Consider the following 21,470-nt stretch of genomic DNA (forward strand, 5'->3'; position numbering starts at 1 on the left):
ATTTAAGTATTTGACACTAAGTATTTGGAACCATTTTTAATGTTTGCCTTAGAAATTAGCAGGTGAGGTTTATAATAGATAATTTAGAGGGAAAAGTTTTTGGATATTTTATTTATTTTATATGTGGAAATGTTCATATTTGGAAAGGGTATATACTTTTTCGCGATCAGGTAATTTCATATATGTTCTTTTTACCGGGTTTAAAGATTCAGAAAATTGTCATGTATTTTCGTGAAATTTTTCTAATTTATGAGAAAAAAGCAGTGTACATGGATATAGTGAAGAGTGTGCGCAATGCCATTTTTGTGTAATTCTGGGATTTTTTTTTAAGTAAAAATAAGTCAGCGTGTACATGGTTTATGTGTATGTGTTATTTTGAAAAACGCGTAAGGAGTATGGTATTGTGCACTTTTTCCCAATTTTGCAGTTAATATTTGTCATGATTAAGCAGTTTTATTCCATAAAATTTCTAGCATAAGTGTAATTCGGATAGCAGATTGTTGGAAAAAGTGTTGAGTAAATAAAAAGAAAAGAAATATGTCTTTACTTCGTAAAGACAAAATGGCGGAAAAAAAAAAAAAAAAAAAAAAAAAAAAAAAAAAAAATAGAGGGTTGCTGTAGCAGAGTTGGTCGCCAAATTTTCGCCAAAAAATCGCCAAGTTATCATAATCCAAAGATCAACCCCAAATTCTACAATATATTCAAACAAAAAATACATAATCTCAATAAAATATATTTTAAACCAAACAATAAAATAATATAAAAAAGGAGAAACATATTATACATTTAAGCACTACCAAAAGCAAGTATTCACTTACCATGATTTTTGAGTTCGCTTCGTACACCCAGAGCCACGTAAAAATCAAAATATCAATCATACTCAAATGACTTTTTTCAAAACAGGTACTCTTTCTGATTGAACGCTTCACATAGTGACCATCTGAACCTTTCTTCCTACAAACCCATCTAAACGGTTTTTATGTTCGACTAGACGTATATCCTTCCTACAGGACACTTATAATGGCTACTAAGTAAACCTTCATTTACACACCAGTCAATAAAAGCTCTTTTCCCTTCAAATCGTACAGAAACTTCAAATTAATATTACTACATTTAGCCATTCTACCGTCTAAAGAATCAAACCAATACACACCACAAAAACGCTTACAAAATATCCCATGATTCAAAATTTCCCAGAATCATGCACCCGATTACGTCACAATAGGGTTTCCATAACATTCAACTATTCAGGCTACGATAATGAAACAACAACTTGACAATAAATCAAACAACAACTTCACCATAATACAATGGGTACCTTAAAGTCTACTCTACCCAAATGGTATTTGATACAGTCAAAAGTCGTTAATCCGGACTCGTCGGGACTTCGGCGATTCCGGATTATCGATTTTTCCGGATTATAGATCATCAGTTTAAATCTGCTAAGATGGCATGCAGAAATTACAAAATTAAAAATATGAAACCGTAATTTATGAAATAAAGAACAATTATGATCTAAAGGGTATCAAAATTTACAAAAAGGAAAAGCTTAATATTTATTTGTTTACTTTATTAAACATTTCCTTCAATGTAAGTTGCTTCGTTTCATGTGATAATACTTTCTCTTTAATTCTATTAAACAGACATAATTTCTTGTTTAGTTACAAAGTTCCGCTGTTCAAGTCCTATAATTGCTGTGTTGAGAATACCGACTAATTTGTCAATCGAAATGTTTTCGTTTTCAATAACCTCTGGGTCACTTTCTTCACTATCCGAAGATAAGGATAGTGCTGACAGATCAACTTCCAATCCGCAGAGTGAAATTGATAAACAGATTTCGGATTTCAAAACATACTTTCGCTTTGTAGATACAAATTACATATTAGTAAATATATATCGGAAATTCTATTTGACATAATCTTTCTAATCTATCATAATCTAATAATGACGTTTCTGCCCCCCTCTGCCGCAGAGCAGTGTGAAATTGATAAACAGATTTCGGATTTCAAAACATACTTTCGCTTTGTAGTAAATATATATCGGAAATTCTATTTGACATAATCGAAAGTTCAAGCTTACTTTTATAAAATTGCTCTAACGGTCTGCAAAAAATAATAAGCCGGATCCAATTCGAAGATTAAGGAACAACGCAATCTGCAACATTAACTGAATTAGATAACTTTAGCTTAGCGTATAACTCCGTTACACATTAAACGCGCATGCGCACAAACATATTCGCAGCCGTAAGGGTCTTACGCGCTCTCGTAAACTCCTGTGCGCATGCGTGAACGTGGCGCATTCGCAGAAAGTTTGTAGCTTTGAGGTCCGGATTATGGGTGTCCGAATTAAAGACTTTTGACTGTATTATGAAAAGTGGTAATATTGTTGATCCCATAAAACAAAGTAATTAATGCATTTAATATTGTTGATCCCATAAAATACATACTTATTAATGCAGTTTCTAAGTGCACTTTCAAATGTTTTTCGTTATTTTTCTCAAACTTCTGTTTTGCATATGAATTCTTTGCATGTTTACAAGATTCATTCAAAATCACAACCATCTAATACTGCAATTTGATGAGTTAGTGATTTTCTAAAACATGCAAAAATAACCCATATGGCAAATTTTTCAAAAAAGTGCCAAACACGCCCATAATATTTAGTTTTACTGAGAATTAATTATTTTATTCTTTTGAACCCTATTAATACTTAATGAGAATTGGCAGCAAAAAAAGTGGTGCATTTTTAACAGACGCTGTTCTAACGGAACAGTAGCCTTTTCTGTTATCGAGACAGATTCAGAAACGTATTTATATATTTTGCATGTATGTACATATGTATGAGTGTATGTATACGCACATACAGAACTAAGGCAGTATCTGTTACATACATACATATACATGTCATGAGCGTTACATATAAATACATATATTTGTATACAGGTAAATTCGAGCTTCCAGGTGCTTATGTCTGAGTGGAGGATTACGTTATTCAAAATTTGAGGGGTCTAAGTACCATTATTTTTTCACAATGCAAGAACGTACATACACTCTTTTACATTTGATTTCTTTAAATATAACACAGAGCAATAATATTCATTCAAGTTAAATTTTAAAACTTATTTACTAACTACAGTCAAAAGTCGTTAATTCGGACACCCATAATCCAGAATGATCTATAATCCGGACCTCAAAGCTACAAACTTTCTGCGCATGTGCGTTTTGTTGGAAAATATAACTTATTTTTAAACCTTTTACTGCATCATCTCTCCTCCTTGAAATGTTTATTTAGTTTAGTCCTTATTTTAATGTAATATAGTAGTTACTTCTACTTCTTTTTCTTGCTGCCACTGTTTGCAGCGAGAACGGACTGTTTCAACCTAATTGAGATGCAAAAACGAAACATGGTGTTACGTCATCTGAAAAGCCGATTCGTGCCGATAGCTGATTTGTTGCCGTGAGATGACGTCATTCCTACTTCTGCTATAAGTATCTCGCGTCGCTCTGGCTCAACCCTTCTAGTTCCTGCTTTCCCGGCACGTGAGTGAGCGGTTTCCAGCCCCTTCAAAAGGATGCATGCAGTCCGGTGAATAAAATGCCTTGATTCCGGTTTGCGAGATGATGGTTCCAGAGGCTACCATGTGAGTGACTGCCGTGGGCGGCATCCATGTTCTTCAATAAAGGCGGCTATTAAAAATACGTGAGCGGCGACTCCTTGTGCAAACGGGGTTAGACATGTTTTAAGTGCTTTCAAGAACTTCATTTAAATTTTCAGGTGTTTTTCTTGACCATTGATTATGGACTGATTAAATGTGTAGCCAGCTTTATTTTTAGGCCGCATAATTACTGTTTAGGGCATTTTTGTTTGTATAGAATGCCAGTGTTTTGGAGACCAGGTAAAAATATTTGATGAATGATGATTATATTATATTTTTCCTAAGATTCTAATATTGTTGACATTTATTTTCTGTGTTTTTATTCTTTATTATATTGTTAATAAATTGGTTAAGTTCAAAATCCTTTATTGTCTTCAATGTCTGCACAACATATCTCAGGGAGCTTTCATTGCTACTACTGCTAAATGTTTAATTTCTTTAAACTTTGCTTTAGCATCACGTTTACGTGCGCGCATAAGACCTTTACGGCTGCGAATATGTTTGTGCGCATGCTCATAAAACGTTTACACATGCGCGTTTAATGTATAACGGACGGTGTAAGCTAAGCTAAAATTATCTATTTCAGTTAATGTTGCAGATTGCGTTGTTCCTTAATCTTCGAATTGGATCCGGATTATTATTTTTTGCAGACTGTTAGAGCAATTTTATAAACGTAAGCTTAAACTTTCTATTATATCAAATAGAATTTCCGATATATATTTGTTAATATGTAAAGGATCTAAAGCGAAAGTATGTTTCAAAATCCGAAATCTGTTTATCAATTTCACGCTGCTCGGCGGGGGAAACGCCGCGGTACGCAATGAATTGGAAGTTGATCTGTCAGCACTATCCTTATCTTCATGCAGATGTTTTTATTTTATTTGGCTTATAATTCCTTATCAAATATAGTATTTCATCTCGATGTACTCCGTCTTTGATATGATTTAAAACAAGTTTCTCGTCATTATAAGTCGCTTCCGATAGTGAAGAAAGTAACAGACGTTATTGAAAACGAAAAAATTTCGATTGACAAATTAGTCGGTATTCTTGACATAGCAATTATAGGACCTGAACAGCGGAACTTTGTAGCTAAACAAGAAATTTTCTGTTTAATAGAATTAAAGAGAAAGTATTATCACATGAAACGAAGCAACTTAAACAACTTACAATGAAAGAAATGTTTAATAAAGTAAACAAATAAATATTAAGCTTTTTCTTTTTGTAAATTTTGATAACCTTTAGATCATAATTGTTCTTTATTTCATAAATTACGGTTTCATATTTTTAATTTTAGAATTTCTGCATGCCATCTTACCAGATTTAAACTGATGATCTATAATCTGGAAAAATCGATAATCCGGAATAGCCGAAGTCCCGACGAGTCTGGATTAACGACTTTTGACTGTAATAAGATTAGGAAAATAAATGCTTTTTTAAACCTTATTTAGGAATACAGATAAATTTTCCTCCACGCTTACTCTCTTTAAGTAACAATACTTTATAGAGCTGTATTGTACATTATATTCTCAAAATAAATACCTTTTACTAGCATAGTAAATTCACATTTATTACTTATTTTAACACAGCCTCTGAGAATTTCTAAATGCATTTTGCAGTACTGATGTTTGACTAATTTTTTTCATGGTAATGTTTTATTCTTAATACAGAATTTATTTAAGTAGTATTGCTATTGTAAATCATTTGTAGGTCTAATGGATTCACACACGAATTTCAGAACTTCTTTTTCTACGAAAACAGATGACAGGAATTTTGGAACCTGTCACAAACAATATGCTAGAAAAATGCAGCATATTAATTAATAATATGTGATAATAATAGCAAAAATGAAAACCTAAAACATAAAAGATAACATTTAGGAGAAATTTAAATGTATAAACGTTGGTAGGTTCAAGAAATTCATGTGTAATAAACACAAGAAAATTCGGTAAAAGTTTACAATTGGGTGCCCCTTCTTTTTTTTTTTTGGAAATTCTTTTTTGAAGCCAAGATCAGTGTCGAGATAGCCACTACAGAAAACCAAAATCAAAAGTCAAAGAACTGGATAAACTCTGTGTCCATGTACACATTGATCTTTTTTCACTTAAAGAAACATCAGAGAATTCCACAAAATAGACATTGCGCACTACGTTAACTTTCTCCATGTACACATCGATCCATTTTCGCTTAAAAAAAACTCAGGGAAGCACTTCCGCAGAGAACCCGGTAAATGTAAACATCACCAACTTTGAACAATAGTTCAAACCTGTAAAAATAGTTCAAACCTGGTGGTAAAACCTGTAAAAATAGTTCAAACCTGGTAAAACAGAGTATTTATCCTATTCGCTTGTTCGAAGTTTGCAACTATTCCTCGTGCGTTCAAATTTTGTTCAATATCACTGTCGTTGTTTGCATTTGCAAATTTATATTATTTCTCTCTTATTTATTATTTTTCTGAATTTTTTAACAACGAATAGATATAAATATTTTCGTAAATAGATACCAGTTCTCGGTTTGGGATGAAAGGAAGAAAATACGGCGGGAGGGGTGAATGCTAATTTGTAACACGACTGTTTACGTTGTGTTCTTAATTGTTAACAGCTCCAAGAACCATGAGGTTTCCAACCTCTAAAATAATTGTTTTTGTAGGCCGCAAAAACGTGCATGTGCATTTTAAATAATTAAGTAATACTTTTATTTTTATTATTGTAATCTAAAATTATGAGAATAAATCAATTTTTACGGCGTAATATTTTAACAAGGTAACCCATTAAGTTACCATAATGTAAAGATCAACCAAAATTTCTAGCATCAGTGTAATTCAGCTAGTAGATTGTAGGAAAAAGTGTTGAGTAAATAAAAAGAAAAGAAACATGTCTTTACTTCAAAGACAAAATGGCGGCGAAAAATAAAATAGAGGGTTAATCGCCAAATTTTTGCCAAAAAATCGCCAAGTTACCATAATCCAAAGATCAACCTATATTGTCAATGCTTTTCCAACAATAACCTTTCAGAGGATGGCAGGTGTGACATAAATAGATGATTAAATTGAAACAAAAAATATTACTGATTATTTAAGATGACAGAGTAGTTTGATGCATCACCATAGTCATCAAAATTAGCAAACCACTGCTGGTGTAAAGAATATATTGTTTTCTGAGTTAACTGTAATTTATGACAAATTTATTTTCGTATATCACGTTTAACCGGTTAGTTTTACATCTACATGCGTATTATCTGTGAATTTTTACTACCATGTGCTTAATATATTGTTTTCCCTGCTAACTTGAATTTACATGCACTAAAAATCACGTTTACAGCTCGGCTCTTCTTCTACTTCTTGAAGCTTGGCTTCCCTCTGGCGCCGGCTCGGCTCATCGTCGATGAACCGCGAGCTTGGCGAGTAAAAATGCAACGGCGCCAACGGGTTCTTTCTCGAAGCGCCAACGGGTTCTCTGCGGATGAAAACCCAAACTCAGGAAGCTAAAACAAAGTTAAAATTATCATGGTAACGAGAAATGGGGTTTCATGGCTAAAACTGAACAAAATTTGTCTCTAGTCGAAGGGGCACCCAATTCTATACTAGAGCCGAAAATTCTTTATAAATATTATTTCAAATCTTGGTACACATAACTCAAGTTCTTTCGACACAAAAATTTCTAATTTAGAAAAATCTAAGCCATAATTACTGAAATTACTGTAACTGAATAACCTATGTTACTAATCAGTAATGGTTTACTAAATTGCATTACTACAAAAAAATAATTGCATACTTCAGTGCAAAACGTATATTAATGCGCTTAAGAAATTCCTATGAACATTTGAAAAAAATTCTACCAAAGCCGCACTGATCGAAAACTAAAACTTTTCACTAAACTGCGTTATTTTAATTTGGTAGCACAGCTCTTAATAACTATTTATTTAACAGAATCTTTTCACTATACTACGCTACTTTAATTTGCCAGCACATTTGGTGATTATGTAACATTTTTGGATATAACCAAGATTAAAACGAAATTAAGCCTAAAGAGATAAAATTCAGCTCTTAAAATTAAGGAATTCATTGAAACTTACCTTTATTTCCCAAGCACTCATTTTTGCTTTACTAAAAACGTTACACCAAAAAATGCAAAATCCCCGGCGAGAAATTATAACAATGACGGTAAGTTGAGATGTTGTACAACTTCTTCTGGCAAAGAATATTTAGGCTAAACTTGAATATCCTATTTTCTGAGCTTTACATACTAGTCCTCGGTAGACCCCTAAGTACCGGGTTATTAACCCACCTCCATTGAAAAATTTAGTACTTGCTAGCATATCATCATGAAACAGATAAAGCTCTGCTAAAATTTAAATGTTCAGTAAAATAAATCATAGATGATCAGAAAAACATAGCCTTCGAGCTAGTGATTAAACGGCAAGAACAGAAGACACAACATAGAAGGATCAATGCAAATCTAAAGGACTAAATAACAATTTAAAAAATATATCACTCCTAGACAAGGTACAAAAATTAAAGAAATTAATAACCAACACAGTCACAAACTGTTATAAACTATCCACAATCAATAAAGTACTAACTACAAAGGCATCGAAATTGCAAATGCTAAAAATGTATATTTAAGAGAAACTAAGTATATCTAGAAAAATTTCTTCAAGAATATTAAAAACTACAAATATTTTATTGATAGATGTAGTTGCTTCCCAAAGTTAGAGGAGGAGGGAAAGTTCAACTCCAAGGATCAAGGACGGTTTCATTTACTAGTTTTACAGAATGAGATACATTCCACAAGAGAAGAAGAGGAAAAAAGTGGACACGTGATCTAGTAACAACAATCTCCGCACGTGCGCTGTTTACGCGCAGTGGCTCATCTCATCAAGGAGGTTAGAATCGCACCGACGGCTATTCACACCACCTATATTCGCCATGCGCACAATCAGCCCAGGTACCAGCATTTTACGACAATTTCCGTAAGGCAGGCGGTAATGAGAGCGAAGGTTGTTAACCCTAACTCAGCAATTGAAAGGGTTGTTTATAGTCCAGAGTCGTAGCTAGGGTTTTCAGCGCCCAGGAAAAACTGAAGATTTCGCGCCCCCTACTGCCTGCCAAGGATGGAAAACATTTAATTCTAAAATGTCGTAATATCAGTTTGGCGCCCCTTGGATTCTGCGCCCGGGGACAGATGCCCCCTCGCCCCCCTCTAGCTACGCCCCTGAGTTCACCAGCAAGAGAATAATTTGCAAGTAATAATTATCAGTTACAAAGACGAGGTCAATCTATATACATGATAATGTTAAGGAAATGATTAGATAAAATAGGGGTTTAATGATGGTTCTAATTGCAAGCGAGGACGAACAATTAGTTAAAAAATCTTTAGTGTATTTACAAAAAGGCTACAGAATTTACTTAAATTCTTTTATTTAACAGAGGAATTTTTATGCAAACTTAGATCCTATTCTTATAGCATAGGATTGTCAGAATTTGTTATCCAATAAGAAAACTTATTGAAAATGATAATATTCTTATATATTCATCACTTTTTCAGTATCCACACAGGTTTATAGGTTTAAATGCCATATTTCAAAATCAAAGTTATTTATGAAATAAAACCTTACAAAATCTGATAAATTATTTGTGTGTGCAAATTTTTAAATCTAAATCTCTTACATTAAATTATTTCTGTCTTTTAAATTACATCCCGTTATTTATTTCAATTTACTTAATTAATGTGTTTGTACTAATATTTCCAAGTTCTTTGAAGCACTTTTTGTGTCCTGAAAATGCTAAGTATTTCTATAAAAAAAAAATAAGCAGGCATACAGAATAATTCATTTAATAGTTGATATAATCGCTTTTAACTTATTTCATGTCTAAATTTTCTACATAGAAATCCTCTGTCTAATTTTTACCATCTTTTATCGACGAAATTTTTCAAAGAGGATGATTGCGCAAAACACATCTTTATAGGTAAATGTATTCTAAGAAGTACAAAAAATGTAAACAAGATATTGTCCCCCCCCAAACCAGTCATTTAAACTATTCAAACCGTTCAGGAAAACGATAAACATTGCGAACATAAAAATCTGCCATTTTTTATATATACTTTAATAAAAGAAAATGTGTTCCTTCTTTTTATAAGAAAAGAAACCCACTTTCCTTTCTAAACTTTTGAAAGTCGCCAACGCTTAAAAAATGATAAACTACGCCAAGGTAGAAAGCCGCCTTTTTTTTTAAAAGAAGATTCACTACAACAGTTAGCGTAAGTAGAAATTGTTCCTTTCGATTGGGTTCAATTGACGGATCTGATAACTCAATGCGCATGCGTGGTTAATGTTGTGCGAACAGCTTAAGCGGCTAATAGCACCACCGGCCCTGTTTACGATGGAGTCTATAGCAAATGTACCACTAAAATTAATTGATTTTTCTAATTTAGAAATTTACAGCTATTGCAAAAAATTAAAAAGTACGCTTGGAAGTGATTTCTCTTTTCTTGATGTTTATAAAAAGGGCCTTCTCTTGTTCAAGGAAAAGCATGTGAATAACATTTGTTAATGCCAGATAGTAAGGTATTTAAAGTAAGCTGAGTTAAGGCAGAAATGAAGAAAACAATAAATTATAAAACGTCTGTGCAAATTTCTCCAGAAAATTAGGTAAGATTCATAAATTTTCTTTTATTCATAATAACTACCAATATTCATGTTTTACTTTATTAGGAATAGTAAGTGTATATCAATGGTTAAAAAATATTCTCGATACCTTGAATAATGTTTTCCAAACATTAAAATGCAAACATATCAATGTAAATATTTGTTAATAGTTCATGATTAGTTGTTCTAAATTATTGAAATAGTTGAATTCAAGATCTGCTTATATGCAAAAACATAAACACCAAGCCAATTTTCTCTTATTAATTGCAGTGACATAGAGCATGTTATACCATTGAATGTTTATTAATTTCCTCACGTTTTGTTTTAATAATGTGGCTGTTACAATCAAGTTTTAATCAATACTGTTGTGTAGCGAATTTAATTTAATTAAGTGATTCATAAAAATCAAAATTTTAATTTGTAATTATTCAAAATTTGAGCTACACAAGTTTGGTTATATTCTTTTTTGGCTTATTAATTCTAGTGTAACATATTTTGGCTTTCCGAGTTTACGCGAACTGCGTCGTCAATCTTGTACACGCAAACAATGGATAGGTGATTTTTTTCAAGTACTAAACTCAGTTTTTCATGTCAAAAATTAATTTGATTTCTTAGTATTTAATATCATTAGTTGCAGAAAAATTAGCTCTTTAATTTGACATTACTTTCGTTTTTCTAACTTTAATTGCATTTCAGTTATGAGCTTTAATTAGTAGATTTTTCTTCGTTTGCCTGTGATTTAGTTAAAGGGGGATGAAATGCCCTCTTTCCGGTTGAAAAGTCACTTTTTGCGAGTTTCAGCGTTTTTTCGTTGGGACCGTTTGCAGGATTGTTGAAATTCCTAATTTCCCCCTTTCACTGGTGGTGTGTATTTGGCGAGGGTTTGGCGACATAGAATTTCCGTTGAGGTTTCAAAGTAGTGGATTTGGCGAGTTTGCTAACATGAGGGAATGTTGTTGTTGCAACTATTTTAACTTTTGGCGAAGAGTGGGCTGTGCCAACTTGGCAGTCCAACGTCCTCCCTTTTAACGGGTTGTTTTGGGGGACGAGAACACTTTTTGACACGTCTTCTGCTGTTTTTGAATTCCTTTCGGTTGCTGTGCGCGAAGGAAGCAGATTCTGCCGAGAAAATGATTTTCTTAACCGATAATGTTACGGGCCTCGTGCCTCCGCGCCTTGAGCGCGGGCCCTGGTTTACGGGTATCTTTGTCTCCACCTAATTCTTAGTTGCTTCATCATTTTTTTTGGGTGTATGCGTTTACATTTAAGTTCTCAAGAAATTTAATGCTGAAAATCGTCGTCTAGAAAGATGTCTCTACCTAGTTCTCTACCATAGAAATGCTTCATTTGTTTCTGGCTTACTCCAACACCCGCTTCTTCTTCGAACTTGGAAGTCGGACTCGCATTTTCCACCGACTGATTCCTGAGCTGAAATTTTTTCCTTGCTGACAGCTGTCGTCTCCAAGTCCTGGACTGTATTTCAACTTTCTTAAATGATGGGATCTTCCTTGTTCATCCTGTATCAAATAGAAAACCTCCTCGGCTCCCGTGATAACCTCCATATAATCGACGAACTCCTTTCCTGCAACCTGCTGCCGGCTTTACTCCTGAACTTCAAGGGACAATTTTGTTTCGCAAGGTCAGATTTTGCCTGCTACTCAGCAACTGCTTACCTCAGATAAGTTTATTTTTTTTATATGTTTTCTTTCCCGATTAGATAAAGGGAAAATGAATTCGGCAGTTAAATGATTGAATTAATTGATGAGTTGAGCATTAAATTTTTTTTGTAGTAGACCAAGTTAACCTAACTCTATAGAAATCATTTTTTTTGTGTGTGTGTCGATTATGTAAAGTATTAAATTGACTAAGGATTTAATTTTTTATTATTGTAACTTAATTTAATTGTAAAGGAAAAATAAGTTCTTCTTGTAATTATGTAATTCAACTTTGGAGTGCCTGCTTTGTGAGGATTGATTTGTAATATCTTTGTTTGAGCCACTCTGCTACTCTCAGGGATTAACTATTTTGGTAGGATCGTAATAGCGTAATTACTTAACATTTATCCGGTTAAACACTACTTTAATAAACAAATGAAAAAAAAATGAAAATTATTATGTGCAATAACTATTTTATTTTTGTTGGATGGTATTGAGTGCAATAATATTTCTTCTGTATTGATTATTCTGTGTGAAGTGGAAGGTGTAACTTGTTAAAATTTATTTTTTCTGTGGTAAGAGTATTCTGGTGTTATGGTGAATTTGTAGGGTACCTTTTGGTAACTTAGGAAAAATTAGAAGTAAAAAATTCAAAAAACACCATAACAATACTCATAAATGTAGTATTTTATTTATCGCTTTCTACTATAAAATAAAGAATTATATATGACCAAACGATTATTAATTTCACAGCTAGAATTACAGCGCTCTCAGTTGTGCAAATCCATACAATTTTCTTTTATACTGTAATATAAAAAATACATGTTAATCTGAAATTCATTCTATCTATAGATTTAGAGTCAGTTACGAACAATTAAATTTCAAGGGGTACAAAATTATGTATTAATTTTGAACTGTGTATAATATTAGTATCACTACCGTCACATAATGTATATACATATTCAGTGTAGATTAACAACATACATGAACATTATTTCCTCTTGCAGTATACAGAATTATTATTGCAAATGATTCATGAGATTTCAAAAAAGTGCTGGAATTAATTTAAAAAAACAAAGTTAACTAATACTATATGAAATCAAGCAGAAATATTTCAAATTTTACTGATAAAAGTATAAATGTTCAATGTGTGTTGTTCTGGTTTTATCATGTACACAGAAATGAGTATCATAATCCTCCCAACATGTATTGTAACTTTTTCGACATTGTTTCTTTAGAAATGCTTGGCCATCTAAAGTTGTTGGCTTTACAACTATTAGTCTTAAACTGTCAATACCATCTCATATTCTGGTGTCTTGTTGGAATATACAATTGCATTGTAGTGCTTTGAAATAATTTTGGGTGTTTTCTTCCGCAAAGGATCTTTTGACGGCGGTGTGTATTTATTCGCCAACTGCTAATCGATTGTGATTTTAGCAGTGTATAGTTAAGTTGCAAGATATTTAGCATATAGAAGCCATGATTTTAGCGGTGTACAATCAAGTAATGAACTAATTAGCATATAGAAGTAAATAATAATAATAGTTTAGGCTGCCCTGCTCCGTGAATTCAATCACACTGCAGGTGTACTCCCCCTTTGGGCACGTCGTGGAGGTTCAGCCTCCACTATTACCCTCCAAGGGAGCAGCGCACCACCTGGATATGACACCAGGCAGCACCGGTCGTCTAATGCTCCTACCAGTCGCTTGGGCGAGCCCGTCGCAGCGGGACATTACCCAGCGAACCCGGGGAGATCCCCCGGGCTACTAGTACCACGCCGCTCTAGGACGTGCCAGACTCCGAGGCCGGCCAATAAGTGACCTTTCGCAGAGCCTTCAGAACCACCAACTTCATAAATTTTATACCCCCGTGGCCGAGACTGCCTATGTACAGATCCTAGCCAGTAGCTTCGCAGAATTCTCTACGTAGACCTCCGGGGGGTATAGAAGAAAAATAAATAGGTTAACGGTGACATTAAGAGGTGTATAGTTAACCCGGGAGGGCGCGCGCTGTATTATGTAACACGAGAACGTGCGTCGCAATTAAATGATATACAAATGAAACATATTATTACAATTCAGTAAAATAATGCATTCTGCATTGATTCATTCAATTATCATTCACTCCCGCCGATTTTCACCACCTCGTCCGGTAGTGACGCACCGCTAGTCACCCGCAAAACGAAACCCCGAACAGACAAGAAATATTCTTTTTCAAGCAAGTGCTTGTAGAACCAGGTTGCTACCTCCGACAAACGAATTCGGCCGGGTTACCAGATTTAACTTTTATCGCCATTTTCGGCAATGTTTACATTTCACGGATCCTTTGCAGAAATGCTTCCATAATTTTGCATAGTAACAAAAATGTAAATGTTGCATATTTCCAAAACACGAAATACTTCCTCAACATTTTCATAAATGAACACTTATTGGCTGCATGAGATGAACACAAGAATGTCTCTATATGTAAAGTTAAATATTAAAGATATTTTCTATTGTTTTATGAATGTGTGCGTGATGCATAACTTAAAAATTATTGAATTTCATTAATTTTCATACTTTTATTAAAGATTCAGACTGCTATTTGTGAGTGCCCTGGTGGATCTAATCCTGCAAGTTGCAAACATGTTTTTGCAATGCTTTATGCATTGGTTGATTATAGTAAAAAAAAAAAAAAAAAAAAAAAAAAAAAATTATGAAGCCCCAACTGAACAGCTACAAAAATGCATCAACCTAGGACAAAACACTTATCTCCAAAAAAGAGTTCAGATATATTTAAGCCACATGCTTCCAATTATTCAACCATGAATTCTGGTAACTATTCAGAACTTTTTGGAGAAAATTGTAATTTCCCAATATTCTCTGTATTGGAATGTACAGACCATCTATTTAAAGTCGGAACAATTTCCCTACCTGCATTGCTATGTACCAGGCTTAAGACTAATACTTGTAAAGGCAACAACTTTAGATGGCCAAGCATTTCTAAAGAAACAGTGTCGAAAAAGTTACAATATATGTTGGGAGGATTATGATACTCATTTCTGTGTACATCATAAAACCAGAACAACACCCATTGAACATTTATACTTTTATCGTAAAATTTGAAATATTTCTACTTGATTTCACTATTATTATAACTAATATAAAACTATAAAGTATTAGTTAACTTTGTATTTAAAATTATTTCCAGTACTTTTTTGAAATCTCATGAATCATTTGCAATAATAATTCTGTATATTGCAAGAGGAAATGCATAAAATAATGTTCATGTATGCTGTTATTCTATGTATGCTGTTATATATATATATATAATTACTATAATAATTTCAAGTCACAATTTTATCAGCCTGACAAGCACAAAATGTTTTTAAAAAATGTTAGACAAAAATGTTCTGCCACATCAAGTTTTTAGTTCGAAATTAGTTTCTTTAAAGTCACTGTCCCTTTTAACATTTTCAGATTTAAGAGGAATGTTCCTTTTATGAGAAACAGTTGGCAAAGAATTTCTTGTACAGACAACTTTCCCTTCATTATATTCTCAAACTTTTTACATTTATTGTAAAAACGCAATATCCAGGCTATTAGTCGCAAAATCTCTGAATGCTTAGAAAATCGACATAAGTACCATTGCTCGCCTGAAACAGAAGTGTTAACTAAAGCAGTTTCTTCCTTCTTTCGCTCTTCGTAAACTTCTTCAATATTGCTTTTGAATCTGAGATTTGGGCCGGTTGTCTTCGGACTGCTTTAGCCACTCTGGTTCCTCCCACCATTTCGATGTAAAGAGAAATTTTGGAGAGTAACCTTTGGATGGGAGGTCCGCCGGATTATGACTGCCAGGAATATGTTTCCATGAATCCACTAAAGTGATACTTCGAATTTTCTTAACCCTATTTATAACGAAAGTACTCCAATTATCTTCATTCTTAATCCAAAACAAAGCGGTTGAAGAATCCGTCCTACATGTCGTTGGGAATTCTGTCAAATTCATTTCTCTTCTAATGTAAGATATAATGCGTGCTCCTACACAACAGGCTAATAATTCCGATCTGGGAATTGTTGCTTTCGGCAAGGGAGCAACTCTGCTCTTAGCTTGAATTAAATAAACTTCTACTTCATCACTGTTCTCTTTACGAAGAAATACAACTGCGCTGTAAGTAGATTTACTAGCATCTAAAAACGTTGGAAGACTTAATCCACCTCGGGAACCATCATAATCAACATATCTTGCAATTTTAATTTCCGATAATAAATGAAGATCTTCTGTCCACAGTGATAACATTTTACAAACACTTTCAAGACATACCTCATCCCAGCCTAATTTAAGAGTCCAACTTTCCTGTATTAGCCTCTTCATGCATACAGTTACTGGGCACAATATTCCAGTGGGATCAAAAATACTGTTGACAGCTGAAAGAATATTTCTTCTTGTCACAGGTTCTTTCTTAAAGGAAACATTTTCTAAGTTACAAAAAATGGATATCTTTATTTCTGTCCCACAATAATCCAAGAACGGGAGATTCCTTTTCCCTTTTATCTCCAGTTAAAGAGTATATTCCCATCCATGTAAGTCGAAACATGCTGAAGCTAGAATTTGTTTAGCCTTTTGTACAAATTGCAATAATTCCTTTTCATCAGATACAGATATTACACAGTTATCTACATAAAAGGCTTTTTTAACGCACAGTTTCTAAAAAATCATCACGGCATTCCTCCAAATGAAAATTAATGACTGCAGCTAAGAGGATTGGACTGCATGTGAGTTCAAAAATTACCCTTTTATGACGATAAATTTTCAATTTTCTTTGCTCAAAATTCTCCCACCATAAAAATCTCAAATAGTTTTGATCTTCCGCAACAGAGATTTGTAAGAAAGCCTTTCTTATGCCCGAAATGACGCCAACTGATCTTTCCCGAAACCTTAGTAGTAGTGGGAGGATTTTATCTAAGAGGTTTGGTTCTTTCTCTAGAATATCATTGAGTGATGGAGAATGACCGGATCTACAAGAGGCAACGAAAACAAATCCAACGCTTGTGGTGAAGTTTTTCTTGAAAACGCCTCAATGGGGTACATAATGGCATGGAATTTTATTTTCTTCCTCACGTGGTACTTCTTCAATAATATTCTCCGCTAACCATTCCTGGAAAACAGCATCATAATCAGAATATCTGCTTTCCTTAATAAGTTTCTCCGCAGTTGATGCACACTTGTGCTCTGCAACCAATTTGTTTTCCTTCAAAATCTCCTGTTCTTTTATCCACGATGTAACGACCTTCTTTATCCCTTCTCATCGCTCGCTGGAACTGTTGCATAACTAATAGATGTGTCACTTCTTTAGATTTCATTTCAACAGGATCTCTGATGCCTAGATTATCCAAGTTCCACGCATCAGCAATTGATGCATTTTTTATCAGTAGAGAGGTGATTAAGTTTGCAGAGATATTCACAGGATGCTCTTCAAACATTTTTCCCGTAATCAGCCAATCAAAAAGCGTTTCTTGTGCGACTAAGCCACACTTAAGATAATGAGTTTTCCCAGTAAACAAATGACCATAAAAAATCAGCTCCAATCAATATCTTGATATCAGAAAAATTCTCTCGATAATCATTAAGCAATATCTTCTTTTTCTTTAAGTCTTTTTCCCATTATCTTCCTTTCTTCAGTCATGGAATTTTTCCACAGATCTACAGCTTCTATCTTACAGGAAAATGTACTATTTAAGGATTCAATGTCAAGTTCATACTAACGATGCCGCTTCATCTCTGTCGTTAATCCTCCAAAAAGTATGTGAATCAAAAACCTCTTACCAATTGGTTCCATGCCCATACCTTCTACAGTTGTCTTCAATATGTATGAATGCTGGGAACCACTATCGATGAGCACCCGTACTTGTTTTTCCTTATTTTCTGATTTCAATCTAACCTGTAACGTCTGAGGTAGAACTTCTCCAGAGTAACAATGATTTGACAGGCTATTATCGCTTGGTTTTCACTGTTCAGATTTAAAAGAATTATTAATTTGTTAGTTAATTTGTTAATTATTAATTTGTTAATTTGTTGCAGAGTTTTCAGCTCTGCACACATTAAAACCAAATGTCTTTTTCCACAAAAAATACATTTAATATTTGTCTTGCAAAATTTTCACCGCTGTCCAGCTCTTAAACATATAAAGCAGACTTTCTTATTCTTTAAAATATCTTGTTTCTGTTGGAAATTCAGAGCTTGAACCTTAAAACAATCTCTGCTCTCGTGTACCTTTTCACAAAATACACAAGCTACATGTTGTTTTCTCCTTTCGAAAACTCTTGAAAATAAATCTGCAACTGTCGGTGGATTAAAAGCTTTAGTCATCTTTTCTTTCTCCCCTTTTTCATATTTATTTGAAAACTCAGATTTCGCTAAGAGAACTCGCTCCTCTCCTTCTACTTCCGTTTTCAGAAAGAGTAGCAAACTTTTTAGCTTCTCACTGTATGGATTCTCCGCTGACTGATCCAGTGTACTAACTATCGGATTTCGCAACCACACCCTAAAATCGTCCTCCGGTATACAAGATTCAATGAGAGGGAAAAGCATGGCAGAATATTTATCCGAAGTCAAACCAATGGATTCCAGAGCTCACAAACAGGATTCCAGTTTATCATAAAGTCTATCAGTATCTAATTTTCGGTTATTGCTCGTAGAATTGTTTATGACTAACTTTAACAGTTCTCATACGTAGAACTCATTTCGACCAAAACGAGATTTTAGGCATTAACCACTTTATTATAATTTTCACCTGTTGGCGGATAACTGTTTACAATATCACGAGTTCTCGTGTCTTCCGACATGCATTTATTAAATACTGAAATTTATCCTCATTTACTATATTTTTATCTTCATGAATTCTTTGGAACTGACTCTGAAAGGCAAGCCAGTTCTTAATTTCACCAATAAATTTAACGAGTTCAATCTTTGGTAATTTTAGTTTCCTTTTAACTTGAACGGGAGAAGAACAAACTACACTGATCCTTCAGAATTCTATTTATACAAATGTCTACTTTTACTGTAATACTATCCATCTTCTCATTGTATTCTTCAATAATCAAATACTCGCGCTCATATTTTTCTGCATCAGAATCTGCAACTAATAAATCACTTATTTCAGAATCGAAACTAGAAAGCTGAGCATATATTCTTTTTAAACTACCAAAATTTCATCGAATTTCTACCTCGTTAAGTTTTTCCTGATTTAATAAATCATTCAACGTATTAAAAGTTTTAGCAAAATTAGCTCTAACAGGCAAGCGTTTCCTTACTAATAATTCCATGCTTAAAAGTTTAATGGCATTTACCTTTAAAATCCAGTGAGATCACGTCCCGGTTGTTACCACTAATGTTGCGTTGAATCTACCTGAATATTATTTCATTCAGTCGCTTTCGCCTTTAAATTAAATCTGACTCTATTCTATAACACTTGAAAAGAAATATTTTAAATTAGAAATTACATTTTCTTGCTTAAAATAGCTAAACTTTATTTGCTTACACACTTAAGGAAGAAAAAACATTATTCTAATCTTTCTTACTGTTGCCAAAATACAAAAAACAAAACTCCGCCTAAAATAAAATGAAAACGGCTGTTGAATATCGTTAATAACTAAATCATGGAGCTCACAGCACCACTCTTAGATACTTATAAGCAGGAACCCAGGGAATTGGTTCTCCGAAGTTAGGTAGATTGGGGAGAGTTCTTCGGATAGTGGCACATTTTGCGACATTAATTTTGATCTTCCACAGTCCGAGTCAGAGCTCTAGGCTTGAAAGATAATTTTGTAGTGCCGAAATTACAATGGAGGTGTTGGAATGTTGAGTCATGATGGCTGTGTTGTCTGCATATAAGGCTAGATCGACATTAGGTGACTTACGAATATCATTTACATATACGAGTATATTGAATATTTGAGGTGAAAATAAACTCCCTTGAGGAACCCGAGCATAGATCGAGTGGGGGATTGAGTATTCGTGGCTAACTCACACTTGAAAGGATCTACCGGTCAAGTACAAGTTAAGAATTTTAATGAGTTGCGCCGAAAAACAAAGCCGCATGAACTTGTAAATAAGCCCGTCGTGCCAAGTGCTGCCAAAGGCTTTGGCAATGTCAAGATAGACAATTCCAGTTTTCTTTCGTTTACGAAAGCCCTCGTGAATGAATTCAACTACACGGAGTAACTGGTGTACCATGGAGTGTTCAGGCCGGAAGCCAAATTTTTCCGGGATTATTAAATTTCGATCACGGCAGAATTCATTCAGGCGTTTAAGTAAAACAAATTCAAGACTCCTGCAAGGAAGTCTGTCATTGCAACATTTTCTTTAGTCCAAAGGCCTTTGTCCCTGAAGGACTATTGTTTTCGTTTTGTGATTTTGCGTCGGAACCTTATAAACGGCGTATAGCTTTTCAAATCGTTGCCACCAAATACTATCGCCCTGTATTATATTTGAAGAAATAATGAAGAATCTGCATAAATGTATGTATTTTTCTCGCATTGTGATAAAACAACGGTACCTAGAGCCGTCCAATTTTGACTGACATAATCCAATTGCGAATATGGGCATCTGAAAACCCAAATTTGAAATTTGGAATTAGTTTTATTATCGATTTCATATTTTGTGAAACTTTAACGAATTTTTGATTAACAACCTCAACGATTTAAAAGCGAGCAATTGCAACACTCTACTGAAGGGGGGGGGACCTTTTTATCTCCAGCGCATCGAGCTGTATATAGGAAAATCTAAAGATATGCTCATTTTAAAATTATTTTGCGACATTTCTGTTGAACTTAATTTTATGGTTTAAGTGAAAAGAACATGATATTTAATAAATAAAGGTAACACACAAAACGTTAAAAAAGCCCCTTTGGATGTAATTTAAAACCTGAAACCTTTCAGTTTCTTTTTTTCTTAATTTTTGAAGCATGGGACCTCGTGTTGCCTATGGATGCACGAACAGATTTTCTAAAAGATTCTTGGGATTACTTTACGCATTTAAGTATTGATTTTGTTTATGTAATTTGAGAAATATCACAATGCCATGTTATTTTCTTTTCACCTGTGAATAAAGGACATAGTAATAATCAAAATATGTTAAATACATTTCAATGTTTCTAATTATAACTGGTATCTTCGTTCTTTAACACACGATGATATACTAGGATTTAAACTATACAATTAGAATGTTTTAGGTAATTCGTTTTATAATTTTCATGAAAAGTAAGAAATCAATTGTTACTATTTTTATGAATTGTAAAGGTGTTAAATAAAATAATGCTTCTCTTTATGTACTAATTATTATTCATTTTTAAGTTTTATGAATTGCAAAGGTGTTAAATAAAATAATGCTTCTCTTTATGTATTAATTATTATTCATTTTTAAGTTTTGTGAACTGTTAGAAAAATAATTTGTGCATGTGATCAAGATAAACTGTTTTGTTGTTAAAAATTGTTTACATAAACTTGCAAATTTCTAGGCAGTATAGCGATGAAAA

General features: G+C 33.6%; 1 protein-coding gene across 6 annotated transcripts in view; it reads right to left on the minus strand.

Moving 5' to 3' along the window:
- The window catches only part of Smn (survival motor neuron), a 129,008-nt gene extending 121,149 nt beyond the window's left edge, over positions 1-7,859 (minus strand). For 2 of the 6 annotated variants that reach the window (XM_085827269.1, XM_085827270.1), the window contains exon 1: positions 7,727-7,848. In XM_085827269.1, coding sequence (XP_085683395.1) covers positions 7,727-7,747 — 21 coding nt within the window. In that variant the 5' untranslated portion in view covers positions 7,748-7,848. Of the gene's footprint in view, positions 1-7,726 lie in introns of all 6 variants that reach the window. The other 4 variants (XM_085827272.1, XM_085827268.1, XM_085827267.1 and 1 more) reach the window with 4 other exon arrangements.
- Positions 7,860-21,470: the final 13,611 nt, after the last annotated feature.

This window comes from Stegodyphus dumicola, chromosome 11 (genome assembly GCF_044657685.1).
Source record: "Stegodyphus dumicola isolate Sdum_Otavi_A_Nest chromosome 11, ASM4465768v1".
In the NCBI taxonomy this organism is placed as follows: Eukaryota; Metazoa; Arthropoda; class Arachnida; order Araneae; family Eresidae; genus Stegodyphus; species Stegodyphus dumicola.